The following is a 15,234-nucleotide window of genomic DNA, read 5'->3' as shown; positions in this document are numbered from 1 at the left end:
AGAGAGATGCATTAATTGTCCACTAGGGAAAGTTGTTTACATAGTAAAACATGTCTTCATAAGCTACAGAATTATGGTATTCATACATATGCCTTCAGTTTGTTTTATTTTTGATAAAACAATGTATGGCGTATGTCTCAACCATTCAGAATGCAACAAGAAATTACATTTGCGCTGAACAATTTCCCGTTTCCACGTCGATTATTACCGACATCTGTAGCTTGTCAGATGCAATTAAATGGAGGGAAATAAAATGCCCCATCACAATGCGTAATGACGCACAATGGCTGATCTTGCGCTCTTAGAAGATGTGGCAAATGGAAGAATTCGGAGTGAACGCATCTTTAGACAGCAAGAAGACGTGCTGGCAAACGAGGACGAGTGGCTTATGAGCCGGTTCCGACTTCCTCGAGCCGTCCTGTTGGACCTCTGCGGGCTTTTGGGGGTGTGTCACCCGGTGCATCTGGCGCGTCGGCGTCCCCCTGCGCCTCAGTCACCACTCCACTAAGGGATTCCCCAATTCTTGCCGCTTGTCTCTCATCAAGAGGGGTCAGCTCCGGTGTCCCCCCCGTGGCAGACACACTCTGGCGATGCAGCGCCAGACGTTTTTTTGCCTCGACTTTGATGTCCGAACATTTCTTCTTTATTTAACCACGGTCCGAGGTTGTGAGGTTACAGCATTTATGGCGTCTGCCACCGTTTGCCACTCACGTGCCTTTTTGGCATTAGTAATGCCCACACTGTGCCCTCCAAACAACACTTTTCTCCTCTTTTCCACCTCGCCAACGATAACTTCTACTTCACATTGAGTGAAGTTACGTTTTTTTCATTTCCTCTCGGTGTGTGCCATGGTTTCGCAATCAATGAATATTCATTTGTGGGCGTTTCACGGACTATTTATGGGCAAATATGGGCGTGTCATGAGGCCGCAAAAGCTGTGCTGCATTTAGAATTGGTTGTGATTTATTAAGGGAAAGATGCGTAGGATGTGCGTGCGCACGGTTTCATAAATCCGAATATTTCTGTGCGTACGCACGTCCTATGTTTCATCCGTACGCCACTTCTGACGCAAATCCTACGCAAAGTTTTATAAATGAGGCCCCTGGAGTTTTGACTTGCGCCACTTTCGCTCAGCTCTGCGGCACTGTTGTTTCTGTGCCCTGACTAGATCATCGTTCCTCCAGGGAGCTTTCTGTCTATGTTTTCTCAATTTAACCTTCATAGGGGCAATGGCATCCAGAACATTCAAGATGCTAGAAGTAACAGAATTCAGCATTTCATCAACATTGGCACCAGAGGCGTTTTCAGGGTTTATCATTTCTACAAACTGTGCCCTAGTGCTCTCATTTATTTGTCTCCTTTGGACAACTGCAGGGCCAGGCGGTGGTTTGGGAGCAACAGACAGGTCAAAGAATACACAGAAATGATCAGAGAGGGCGACATCAACCACACTGACATTGTAAATATTAACCCCCTTTGTGATGAGCAGGTCCAGAGTGTGCCCTCTGCTGTGGTTGGGGCAACTTACATGCTGAATTAGATCAAAGGTTTCAAGGACAGCATTGAGCTCTATAAGTGGTGCATTTAAACAATGTATTATTTTAAACCAGCTTGGAGAGAAGAACCCTCATTGATTGATTTAAAGCAGTGGCTGTTACCCAAACTATAGCGTCTTGACTACCAGCAATGCAAATCTGTCCTCTGTAGAGGGCACTTCTAAACCTGAATGTCTCCCAAATGAAGCATAATATTGAATTAACTCATTTTGGTATCTACAGAGGTCATGTAGGGCTTTTCAAAAGTATCAAAAGTGAAGTGGTAGAACTCTGACAAATTTAGTTTTGATGGATTTAAAACATATTTTGACTAGACAAATTTCTTTCTCTGGCAGTCAGGAGAATGGTTTGCCCTTCGGTTGTTCAATACTATTTAAAATGCCTTTTGCCTTTATTTTTATTTAATCTGACATCTTTCAAAAGATCAAATCAACCTTTTGAACTGTTTTTGTTCACAAAGCTAATTTAAAGACCATGGCTGTGTTATTAGCTGATAACAAGTAATTGATATGATTGAGCACAAACAACATTGTTTGCATCTTTAAAATCAAAATCAGTGCCAATACATGTTGATGTTCCAAATGCCTTCATTTTTGACAGGAACTCATCTAGATCAGTTGACGTTTTTAAACAAGACTTTGTACAAATTTTGTACAGGAATTTTTCCTTTTTTTATTTATAATATTTATCAAGCTGTAGCACAGAATATGTGTTTTTTTTATCTCTATCCCTAGAGAACCCAAGGGCAATTTTCTTTTAGAATATCAAGTTGTCTTGATTTTCTTTTTTGTCTGTTCATTTTGGATAGCAGCAATTAGCACCCTAATGGTTGTATTTATTTCCACTTGGGAAAAAAAATACTTGTGTTTTTGCTTTGAAATAGATGCTAAATTGAATTGAAGAAGTTTGGATGTAGTGGTTTGATGCATAATAATAATAATATTAAATTAATAAAATATTTGCATCGATAGCAAAAAAATAGATGTTAAATAAAAGAAAATACATTAAAACTATAAAATAGTATAAGCATTGCAGGCTGATAAAGTATTTAACATAACTTACAGTCAAACAGTCTGCAGTAAAAAAGGTTGACCCAATCCCTGTAGCTATTTCTATTTAGTTTCTGGGTTAGAGGTCTTTCGTTTTGATAGAATTCTCATTTTTATTTCTAAGTTTCTTAAGGCTTCTAATCAAATAAAATTATAGATTTTAGAGAGAAGAATGCATGCTTTGACTTTCGGGGGCAAGACATGAGAAAGTCCAGCTATCGTGAGAGTAAAGCTCAGGGATCCATCCTTGGTAATGTTCAAGGACAGGAATGTAGGAGTGGAAGTTGAAAATAACTATTTAAACCTGGCGATCTGGAGTGATTCAAAAATGGAATTTAAAAGAACTGGACATAAACTCTGAAAAAGGTGAGCTGAGTGATAAAACCCAACAAAATGGGCTGTTTTTGTCCCCCGGTGTAACATTTAAACTTCCCCTCCCTATTCCTATGAGCTCTCTGTATTCCTGCTAGCTTACAGCCTCTCACAATCACATCGGTGCAACAAAATAGTAAGCAATATTGGAGCTATCCAGCCGTACTGCTTTGAGCCAGATGCCAGCTCGGATGAGGAATGGTTCATGGATTTAGTCATCTACAAGTGGATGCATCAGAATGGTTGATAATAATGATAATTAAATAGATATACACAGAATTGCAATGGTAAGCTTCATTTTCTCTATAAATGTCCTTTATCGTGAGAAAAAAGCCACAGCAAGGAGTTTAAAACACCCAGTTTTCATTGGAGTGGGTCTTTAATTAAACACTTGAATTTAATAAGATGGTTGTCTTAGCCTAAATTGCTGCTCCTTCTCATGGTATTCAAAACACTATGAGGGAATGCAAAAAGACGGCATTTTATTTCCTGATCAATAATACATGTGTTTAGCAGCAGCTTTGTAGAGTTCAGGAATCCCATGTTTAGAAGTAGAAGGCTGCTTTTGATTATGTTTTTTCAATTTCCTTGTGGGTAATTCTGTCATGGAATAATAATGACATTTTTGGAGCAGAGGCAGAGCTGTTTACCTCTAGTGTGAGGTGTTTAATAGAGGTGTTGACAGGCACATGCTTCTTTAGGATGAAAGGGAGTCACAAAGGAAGGGGAATGCATATGAGAGGATTTTCCTTCTATTTGGCAGTGCATTGCAAACAAAGTAAAGATGTTAAATAGAACCACATTGAACGTTCAGTTAGTCATGTTCACGTTCAAACAGTCAAGCTACACTCAAACCACCCTCAGGCAGATAAGCTCACCAAAAATTGCACAACCGGCTTCTCCTTTTTTTCATTTTATGACACCAAGTCTTTCATAAATCGGAATAGAACTGTGAAAGAAAGAGCCTGGGGAAAGATTCATGTGATTTGCACCCCTTTGACATTTCGCAGAGACATTTTTAAACTGTAGGTGGCAGACATGTGCAGGTGAATGGTGGAAAAACAAAAGAAGAATAATAAGAAGAAGCTCCTCCCTGCCTGTCTAGTGTGAACACCACACTAGATGCGCTATTGTGGATGTGCCACCTAATGATTGGTAGCATCAACGGTCTTCCTCAAGGAGGTGTCTTAAATATGGCAGTCTTCCGAACGGTACAGTAGCTTCAGAGCAGCATTTGGACTTCCTGTAGTGTTTCAAGAGGTTTAGGAGATAGTTTTACAAAGTCAGTCCACTTCACTGTCAAGCTGTTTCAGTTATCCCATTTAATGAACAGGCTAGCTCCATACAAACTTGAATCCCGTCTCAGTATTCCTGTTTTTCAAATGATGTTTTTCTTGCATTCTTTCAAAAGGTGTAAGTTTATTGAGATAGAAATGGAAAATACGTCACCTTTTTGCAGGATGTAAAATTTAAATCTGACCAGAAGAGGAAATAGAACTTCTAAATCTAAAAAAAATGTAGATTTTCAGACCTTTTGCACAATATTTATTAAACTATTGAAGAACTAAACTATTTAAGAACTAAAAATTCCCTTGGGTTTGCTGCTTTTCTATTCCATTTTTTCCATTTATTTTCCTTCTGCAGCTGTTGTTATTTATGTGAGTATTGGTTTTGGGATCTCCGTAAACATACAGACCCAACAAGGACAGCAGTTCGGTGTCTGTGAGTTTGTAATGAAGGATTCCTTTTCACTGCAGCAGCAGAAAATTCTGCTCTTATTTTTTCGGCGAAGACACTGCCCTTGGCCCCAGAGGATATTTACGCTGAGATAAATTAATAAAGTAAACTGATGTAATTACCAGGAGTCTCTGAGTTAGCACCTTTTTAAAACGTGCCTTTTTTCATTTGTGTTTTGAGATGTAAAAATTCTATTAGGGGTTTATTATTTACAACCTTTTTTAGCTCTTGCCTGAAGCCTGGAGTTGTTGTTTTTTTCCTGAAATTGGAGGAAAAGGTGCGCTGCTGCTGCAGTATTTACTCTTCACTGATACTCCAAGCATCGCCAGGCGATTTTTACTCAAAAGAGAAATGTCTCCCTCTAAGTTCCTCCGTCTCTGAACCTCATAAGACCCTTGCTCCTCCACAAGGAGCCGCAGGGCCACAATTTGTTCATTAGCTCAGATTTCACAGTTAATATGGCAGTAAGCAACAGCAACTGTATTACTGTTTGGGGAATGCAAAGTTCAATAATCGTCACATTAAATGCTTTGCTGTAATGCTAAACTGCCTTTGGCTAACTTGTTCAGCTCCTTGTATTCCTCATTACTTCATCTCTCATGATGGCAAACTTTCATGGCTCAGCTATGCACCAGCAGCAACTCATTTGCTTCAACAGATTCTGAGATTAAATTGCTGTTCATTAAACTTGGGTGCTCTGTAGCTGGGATTTTGCACAGACTGTGCACCATAAGTGTCTGATTAGTGATAGGGCGGGGATTTTGGCACTTTTTTGCACAAGGGAGGTGGGATTATATTCACAGGTGTGCATAACAACACACCTGTGAATGTTAGAACTGCATTAAGACTTTTTATAGTAAGAGACAATACATCTCATGTAGTTCCATGAAGGATAAACTAACAAATGTAAACATTTTTATTAATTTTGAAGAACTTTGTTCAGTTTGGTAGTTCAATTCCCACTTCAGTCATCTTTTGATCTATTTTAAGTGTTCCCAGTGGTCTTTTAATCATGATTAGATTAACCACAAAAGTGCTTTCAAGGACATAGTTCCTGAAGAGCTGCAGTAGTTAATTAGTTGTGGGCGGGATCACTGGCGCAGAGCAATCCTCCTTTCCCCTCCCCTTTGCTGAGAGCTCAGAGCTTGTGGCCCACCCATGTATTTTCTACGGCACAAATAGGCTTTTTTACAAATGGAATTTTTTCATCTACTCCTTATTCACAGCTATTTGAGTAAAGAAATTTTCAGAAATGCAAATTTGAGCTTAATTTTCTTTATATATATCCTCCATCGCCAGAAAAATGACTCAAGAACATGTTAAGAACACCAAAAACACAATTTTCACGAAAGGGGTTCTTTAAGTTGAAGGATTTTTCTTTTAGCTTTTGAAAAAGAACTCAGCTAATGAATGAAATCAGAAAAAGAGCTGCTGTGAATTGAAGCAAATTGTGTTTCATTGCACTAAATCAAAGCTGGGGTGACTTAAGGTTATCTGTCAGTGACTGACATGAAGGCTGAGACACACGAGTTCAGCAGTTTTGCTCCTGGAGCTTTAGGGGATTAGTGAAGGTCTGTTGAAGCTAAATGAAGCTTGACACACTGATAGGTTAATTAGAGGTTATTCTGAATTGTGCCTCTTCAGCTGGACACTGCTATGCCATGTGGGGCCCTATACAGTGACTTTCAATCGTACCTTAAATACTTTTTTGCAGTCATATTTGTGTTGGATTTTAAATTTGTATCAACTTTGCAGAAGGACTATTGTCACTTTGTGGCCGCAGCATCATACAGTTTCTGTGTCTGACAGGTCTGGACTTCCATGAGGACCTGCACCGCATTGGAGCAAAGGAGGGCCTCAAAGGCCGCAAACTTCAGAAAGCCATGGAGAGCTACGCTTGGAACATCACTGTGCTTAAGGTGAGCCTCCAACACAAGTCACTTATTCCTATCCACATGGTAATGCTTTTAAATACACATTATTTTGGATTTTCATTTACTTTAACCAGCAGGAGGAGCTTTCCCAGACACCATCGCTGAGAGTCACTCACGTGATGTCTTAAAAAAAGCTCCCTTGGCTAATTGTGATTCTCTCTGCTCTAATCCCTTAATCTCTTAAGTAATTAGTCCTGATTTTAAGTGTTGTTTTATTTCATTTGCTCAAATTAACCATCTTGACAAGACTTGCCAGGATTGTTCACACTTGTTGGTGGACTCACAGAAGTAACCACTGAGCCCCACCCAGCCACGTCTTGAGGGTGTTGCTGTCCCAAAAGCCTTCTTGTCCTTACTTGTCCCATGACAGAAGAGATAAGGCTGACCAATGATCTCATCTTATTTCCTCTATGAATACTTCTGGTACACAACATGCTTGGCTAAATAGGGAAAAGTTGGCAGGACAGAATTATCTCATGACTTCAAAACATTTGCCAGATTTGCAACCTTGGAATAGCTTTTTTTCTTAAATGCCATCATTGTTGTTTTACGTTTTAGGAATTCCGATGAGAAGCTTTATCTGTTTGTCTGATCTTTGATGAGCAGAACATTTTAGCAAAAGAAAAATGATCAAACATTTCCCTAAAATCCCATTGTATGTATTCATGTAGTGGAGGATCATTCCACTAGAGACAGTAGAAGGTTCTTTGCTTTTTGAATCTGTGAAAATTTCACCTGAAAGATCACGGCTTTTCTCAACTTTTTCCACGGATGACCAATTATTAGGTGTTTTAGACTTTTTTTTTTTTTTTTTACACTCAGTACAGATCTTAAAACTCACCTTCAAAACACAAGCACTTCTGGTTTTTCACAATAAGGTTAGTCTTGGCACAAGTAATAATAGATTTCTCTGAAACAATTAAAACATTCAAACCAAATCGTAAATGTTGTTTTACATTATCATTTAAACCGTAAATATGTCAAAACAAGAAGTAACAAACTTTAAATCGGCTTTCAAAAAATCGTTTTTTATTATTCCATAGAGGCCAAATATATTTTTAGACCTGTTTCTTTAAAAATATCTAATAAGGGAACTTTCCCAGACCATTTTCTCTTAAGTTTATAATATTTTGCCAATTTGTGATTACATTTACTATATACGTTTCATTGGAAGGCAAAATTAAGTCTTCCAAAAAAAAATAATACCTTATTACATGACTGTGAGACATGGAAAGAATGGAACAATCCCCCAAAAGATGTTGGATGTTTTCTCCAGCTTTCTGACAGAAAGAGCACTTTTTACAACCATCAGGGAAAAATCAACAAATGTGGTCTTTTACTGAATAATATCTATAAAAATATAATCTATTTATAATAATATATTTAGGGCTGCTTCCATGAAACTGTACACACACTTAGCAGCAAAAGTTTTGTCTATTTTAAAAATTTTATAATGAGAATAACTCGTAATTTGTTGCTCAATGTTGGATAGGAAGAATGCAAAATTTGTTGATAATCATTTTTTTTTATATTGCAGTTACTTAATGTTAAAAATATGTGCATCAAAATTGAAACTGTGCATTTAATACAGTGTTTTTCTTTTCTTGAATACTCGCGTTAATATTTTTGCATCTTAAACTAACATTGGTGAGCAAAAACTTCCCAAATTATCATCGTATCCTAACTCATCATATCAATCATAACATAATCTGTATCTCATGTTGCAGAATGTGGGTTACATCAAAAGGTATTAAAAAAAAAGGCTATTTTGTCAATTATTTGATATAGTGGGCTTTTAGGCTTAATATAAACTGGAAAGGTCCCTAAAGGAGCAAAGCTCGTTAGATTTTGTTCAGCCCTGAGTGCTAAGCAGGTGTTCCTGCAGGCTGCTGACAGCCACGACCCTTCACTACTAAGCTTGGCCCGCCTGTTTTGTTTACAGGGAGGTATAACCCATGACCATATGTTTCTGTGTGCCTGCACATGCTAAACTGAAGGTGACTAGGATGCATTCAGAGGGCAACAGGATTATGTTAAAAAAAAGATGTCCCTCCTGTTACCCCGTTGAAACCACGCTTTAGACAACACTGAAAATGTGGAGAAAACACAAAATGTAGAGACTCAGTGGTTAAGGCCTGTAAAATGTCACTGCGTCAAGTGACTGGAGTTCTAAAACAAACAAAAACGATAGAGATACAAGTAAAAGAAGACAAGTTTATTTGTATACTATGTGTACAAAGACAATTCAAAGTGCTTTACATAAGAAATAGGAACGGTTTCATCATTAAACGGAAATTTAAAAGAAAGCGTAAAATGAACTGAATTCAAAGTAAAGTAACAGTGCAGATGTAGACTTTTTAAATAAAAACCAAACAAATGCAGCTGAGAACAGGTGGGTCTTTAACCTGGATGTATATAAACTGATTTTTTCAACTGATCTAATGCTTTCTGGAAATCTGTTCGAGATATGTGAAGCATAGAAGCTGAATGCAGCTTTTCCATGTTTGGTTTGGACTCTAGGAACTGACAAAAGACCGGATCCAGAGAGGTCTGCTTGGTACATAGTGGGTCAGGAGGTCAATTATGGGTTTTGGTTAGGGCTGCACGATATAAGAAAACCTCACCATTCAGCGTCTTGGTTCAGCGTCTTGCCCCAGGGAAGACGCTGGAATCAAACCTGCTTCCGATTGACACAAATCTTCCAATTAGAGGTTGACCACCCTACAGCTGCACAAAAGTAGCTCCCTTGGCAGCCTAAATAAGATTGTTTTAGCACATTTAAAGTAACCATATGATCGTATCGCCCAGTTTGGTATCACGGTAACGATAATTATGAGATTTATTGTGTGGGTCTAACTTTAAAGTCTATCCTCTGGCAGACAGACAGTGGAAAGACCTCAGAACTGGACTGATGTGGTCTACTGTTTTGGTACTTGTAAGAACCCGGGCTGCAGAGTTCTGAAGAATCTCTAATAGCTGCTAGAATTTCAAAGAAACAACTAAACCAGCCACAAAACAAGCTCTACATTCCATATTAAGTGGATTCAAATTTGATCCAATTCTTATTTAATAATAGATTTGAATAAATCCAATATTTTTTGGCTGTGTTTCCCTTATTTGGGGGGTAACTACACAAATGCGTCTCTCATTGTAATATAAACTACATTTTTATGTTACATCTGAACTGAAATTAGAGCTCCAACAGACCCTTCACAAAAAAATGTCCATAATTCCATTTAAAAAGAAATATAAATGTCCTGTTTTCATGGGTTTTATGACCTGGAATCTCAAGCTATGTAAAAAAACAACAACCTGAAACAAATAGGTACTTGAAAGAGCTAAAGAGTATGCCCTGATTATTATTTGAATATAATTATGAAGTCTGTACTTCAAACCAAGAAAACTTAAGATGAAAAAACAGGAACGTACATAGAAGGAGACAAGAAAAGGTGAAACAGGACAAAAACGTGTCACTGAATTCTAGAAGGGTTTATTGTGCAAACTATAGATCTTAGTATCAAGTTTTGATACTAGAATGTGATTTCACCCCTTCAATAAGAAAAAAAACCACTTTTCTTCAAAGCTTGAGCCATTACGTTTTTGTTTTTGTTTCTCTCCAAAACCAGAATCTGCCTGACAGATGGACTCCCCAGTCACCCCAGCTCTCTCTGCGGCCATTGCTGCCTACCTCATCCATAACTCCTTTCAATGGAGTCTTTCAAAACAAACACTACCCTCTTTTGTCATCTCATCGTCCCCCTCTTCATTCGATGAGCCTATTAGGTCAAGAGAAAGGCATCCTGACGAGGATGAGATCCTCCTCTTCCTCCTTCTTCTTCTCTGCATGTGTAATCTTTGCCACATACTGAACATTTGGCGAGAACCTAGTGTTTTTTGCCAAGCCTGGCAGTCATTTCCAGTTATTTTGCCGGTCGACCTCTCCAAATTCTTAGCAGGACGGGAAGCGGTCACTGGTGGAGGCAGTGATGAAGAATCTGGCATCTGAAAGGAGTGAGGAGGAAGAGAAGGAGCTGCATCCTCTCTTGGTCTCTTTATCTCCTAGTTCAACTGTAGTTTGACAATGATGTTAAGATCAGAGCTGTCATGGCGAATGACAGTTTTTGAGCAATCCTGTCACTCGCTGAGTCCTTGTGTCAGCAGGAAGTAGAATCAAAACGAAAAGCGAGCAGCTTTTTAAAAAAAATATGAAGTTTGTTCAAGTCCTGAGCATTCATATTTGAATCTTTTTCTTTTTTTTATCCATACCCTGCGACAGACTGGGGATCTGTCCAGGGTGCCCCCTGCCTTCGCCCACAAGCAGCTGGGATAGGCTCCGGCAGCCCTGTGACCCCGAAAGGGAATAAACGGAAGAAGATGAATGAATAATGCATTTTTACATAGATTTTTAAACATTTTTGGTTATTTAACCGGAGTATAGTGAGGACATATTATGCCGGGTCCTGTGAATAGCTCAGCTATAGGAGTTAGCATCACCTACAAGACCTGTCATGATGTGACTGTTAAAGCACAAGAAAAGCTCCTCTCTTGTTTTGTGCCTGGTGAGTCACGAGTCTTATAATCAAGACTTTTTCCGGGTCCTGGTAGAGCAAAAGGCCACTTGCACCTTAATTTCATTATCAGAGGGCTGAACGTTGGCCACCTGTGTTCACCTTTACTTCTCCTGCAATATGTCATCCTGCTAAGGACTAATCCAGCATCTCTGTCACCGTGGATAGCAGGTCTGGAGATGTCGGCCCATCAAGCTGTTGCAGCAGACCAGACAGACTGCGGTTCAGAATATGCAGATTCACAGATGAGATGGCAAATGCTCTCCACTTTCTCCAGAGCACACGTTGAAGTGAACACCCTCAGCGGTGATAAGAGGCCTGTGGGAGGCAGTGGATGCGGACTTTTTTTCTTCTCCTTTTTCTTACTGCTAATAATAATACATGAGGCTCTCGCACGCAGAAGTAGCTGCTCGTGGAGCGACCTCGACTTCATTCCCACTTGGCGCTGACAGCCAGCCTAAGAAGGCAGACGCCCATGGCTGTGGCCCAGATTTACTTGACAGAGCTGTAATGCAGGATGCCTGGCTTGACCACTTCCTCCACATATGGCAGTGATTCCTCTCTGGGGTGCTCATATGAAGAGCAGAAACATAGTGTAACATTATCACCATATGAAGGTTCAATTCACCAGCTGAGAAGAGCATACAAAGGGCTGGCAAACGACCAAAAGCATTCCAGTTGGGTTATACTGCCCCCTTCTGGTTGCTTTTACTTAATGCATCAACATAAAATGCATAATTTAGGGTTTATTTACTTAAAACGTCCTTATTTAATAAGTTAAAAGATCAAATTACTCCTATGGAGAATAATATGCGAATGATATTTAGGATTTTTTTTCTGGGTTGTTGTATAAAATTTGTATGAGTAGACCAATTAACAATTTCTTTTGTTTTGCTTTGTCTCTGTTTTTTGTCATTTTGTCTATTACAATGTCAGGGCCAAGCAGACCTGCTGAAGCATGCCAAGAGCGAGGCACTGGACACTCTGCGTCAGATCCACTATGCAGCTCAGTCCTGCGGCCTCAATAAAAATGGAGCAGCTTCCCCACAGCTGCAGCACCATCCTCAGCACCAGCCACTGCAAATACAGCAGCAGCCTCCAGCCAAGCTCCACCCACAGCCTCATCCGTTTTATCAGCCCAAAATCCAATCCCAGATTCCACCTCAGGCTCATCCGCACTCCCATCCCCTCCAGTATCCCCAGGTACATCCCCCGCCTCCGGCTCCCCCCACCACCCAAACTGATTCCAAACCGCCAGCCTACCCTCAGCCTCCTCCCCTTCCCCAGACTCACTTTCAGGTACATAGCCAACAGCAGAGGGCGGCAGGACCTCTGGACCCAGTCCCCGAGAGGGACCAAGAGACGATCAGTGACTATCCAGGAGGATCCTGCTGACTCGTAGCCTGTGCCCACAGAGAATCCTGCCCAAAGAGAGACAGAGAGAGTGAGACTCAGAGAGCGATGGGTGTAGAAGGGAAGAAGGACAGTAAGCCAACAGAGATGGAGAGTGTTGCAGCCAGAGTCAATGAGGGTGCAATGGTGAGGAAGACTCGCAGGGTTAGAAGTGAAACGCGCGTCTGAGAAGTGAGCTGAAGGAGGAAGAATCAGTTTGTTTCTCACTTTAAACAGAAAGCCTCCATCTCTGCTTCTTTTTTCACAACATGGGCAACAGCTGGGAGTTGTTTAAACTCAGTCTGTGTCTCTCTGGGCAGTGACGTTCACATGCCCCCAACTCTGTGGGTACAGGCTTTACATCATGCTGGCTTTTTAAGCCACATATTTGCCTTTTTTTTTTTAGTTCTTATTCTTAAGACACACCATGTCGTTGTATTTTTGTTTCCACATTTTCACACCGCTCCTTTGGACACAAACCCAAAAGCAAATCTCTTTACTTCTTTCAATTAAACGGCAGCGGTTTTAATTCTAGGTGTACAAACTATACCCGAGATACTAGCCTAGGCACTTTAGGAGTCACGAATGACAACCTCAGCACAACCCAAGGAGCTGTAAAGCTAATATAAAAATGATGCACAGCTGATGTGTTCAGTCATATCTTTAGGCTGCCGCCAGTCCGGATCCCACCCCGCAAATCTTTTGTGTCTTTGCCCACATCCTTAAGTGACTGAGCGCAGCGGGCAACTGGAGTAGTTGACTCTGCCGGCATCAGGCGAGTGGTCCAACAAAAGACGGTACTGCTGTCAGCAAAGAAGTGACTATAAATGTATATTGTATGTAATATGTATGAAGGGAACATATATTGCTAAAATGATTATCAGACATTAATGATTGATAATCTAACTGTTGTTAGTTTTTGTTCAGATTCTTTTCTAACTCTACTTGCACATCTTCAGTGATTTGGCACAGATTGTCGTGTGGAGCTCATCAGTGCATGTGGGACCACAACACGGCGGTCAAACAACAACCTGACGTGTGTTTTAGTTCAAAGTGAATTTCTGTAAGAGTTACTTTAAGCAGCCCATTAAACCTGATTTCATTGTTAATCTTGAGTAATTTCGTCCACTTTTTGTTCTTAACCCTTTGATTGGAAAACATGCAAATCCTTATGAGTGAATACAAGTATCCACTTGTTTCAAGAACTGGTGATGGAGGGCCCAAAATGAAGGAGAGCAGGCATGGTGAAAGACGAAGGGCAAGTCAGAACATGGCCAAAACCAAACTAAACAGAACCCGTGCTGTACCCCACCCCAAAAGGGCAGATCCCAGATGCCCAAACACCTGAGAGGAGTGGGGGAACAAAACAAAAAGAAGTCCAGAAAACAGTTTGGGTTAGGGGTGACAAGGAACAGACATGAAGAGGAGCAGTCCCAACGACTCTCACCAGAGACTGGACACCTGAAGGGGGGAAAATAAAGTATGACCCTGGCAACCATCAAAAGGAACAGACATGAAGAGGAGCGGCCCCGGCGATCCTCCACAGGAATGTACATGAAGAGTAGCGCCTCAGACAACTCTCCTCTGGAACAGGAAACATGGCCAAGGGGGAGAAACAGTGGCCATCCTCTGGGACAGGGAACATGAAGAGTGGCCCCGGCGACCTTCCTCAGGAATAGACATGAAGAGGAGCGGCCCCAGCGATCCTCCATAGAAAACAGAAAGGAGTGTTCACGGTGACCCTGCACAGGTCTTTCTGTCAATGCAGGAGACCAGGCATGGTGACAGACAAAGGGCAACTTAGAACATGACCAAAAACAACATGAAAAAACCAAACTAAACAGAACCCTTATAAGCTCAAGTACAAAATCGAGCTGCTCTGAAAATGATGTAACTTCACACTAAGACTGACCTTTACACACAAACATGCTAACCAGCCTTTTAGAACATATTGAAAGCAACCTTCACGCTCAATCTAAAGAAATCGATACGGTTTTATAAAAGCATATTGATTTCCTCTGAAGTGCTGTGGTACTCAGTTAGTTGATCTTGATTTAAAAGGATTTCTTTATTGATCTGGGCCTTTTATTCTATCATGACTGATTGTGTTTATTGAAAGCAGTGCATATTAATGTCCATGAGATGGCAACAAATATTAGATAAATGATAGTGAAGATTCAAGAGTTCAACAGTCGGTTGTTGCTTTTTAAGGAAATGTGATGTTTTAACCAAAAATCATTAAATCAAAGATTTAATTTGGACTAAAAAGTTTAATAAAACATCACTTTTTGTTAATTTTAGCTGCAAATGCTAAAAATAAGTCAATTGTTTTGTCAATTCTGTTGCGTCACTATGATACATTGTTTAAAACAAATATGACCCCTCATTAGTATGCCCTTCAAACATGTTTGTCATCAGAAAAGTCAAAGATAATAATGTGTTTTTCTTTCTACGTTTCTGTGTTGTATCTTTGAATCAGCAAACACATTAGCTAATTGACTGGAGTCTCTCTGCACTCATTGTGCTGGAATCTCCTAATAAACCCTACAAAGACATTTCTGCACTTCTTCAAAAACGTCCTGGAGATGTTCTGAAACACGAGTCTAATTAACGGCTGCAAGCTTGA

At 40.1% G+C, this 15,234-nt stretch overlaps 1 protein-coding gene across 1 annotated transcript in view; it reads left to right on the top strand.

The window, feature by feature from the left end:
* Window positions 1-13,723, top strand: part of LOC101171670 (inactive phospholipase C-like protein 2) — a 78,972-nt gene extending 65,249 nt beyond the window's left edge. Inside the window, exons 5-6 of the mRNA XM_011477948.3 lie at window positions 6,524-6,633; window positions 12,153-13,723. Coding sequence (XP_011476250.1) covers window positions 6,524-6,633; window positions 12,153-12,611 — 569 coding nt within the window. The 3' untranslated portion in view covers window positions 12,612-13,723. The remainder of the gene's footprint in view (window positions 1-6,523; window positions 6,634-12,152) is intronic.
* The last annotated feature ends 1,511 nt before the right edge of the window (window positions 13,724-15,234 follow it).

This window comes from Oryzias latipes, chromosome 8 (assembly GCF_002234675.1).
Source record: "Oryzias latipes chromosome 8, ASM223467v1".
Taxonomy (NCBI): Eukaryota; Metazoa; Chordata; class Actinopteri; order Beloniformes; family Adrianichthyidae; genus Oryzias; species Oryzias latipes.
This window is presented reverse-complemented; position numbering and strand designations above follow the sequence as displayed.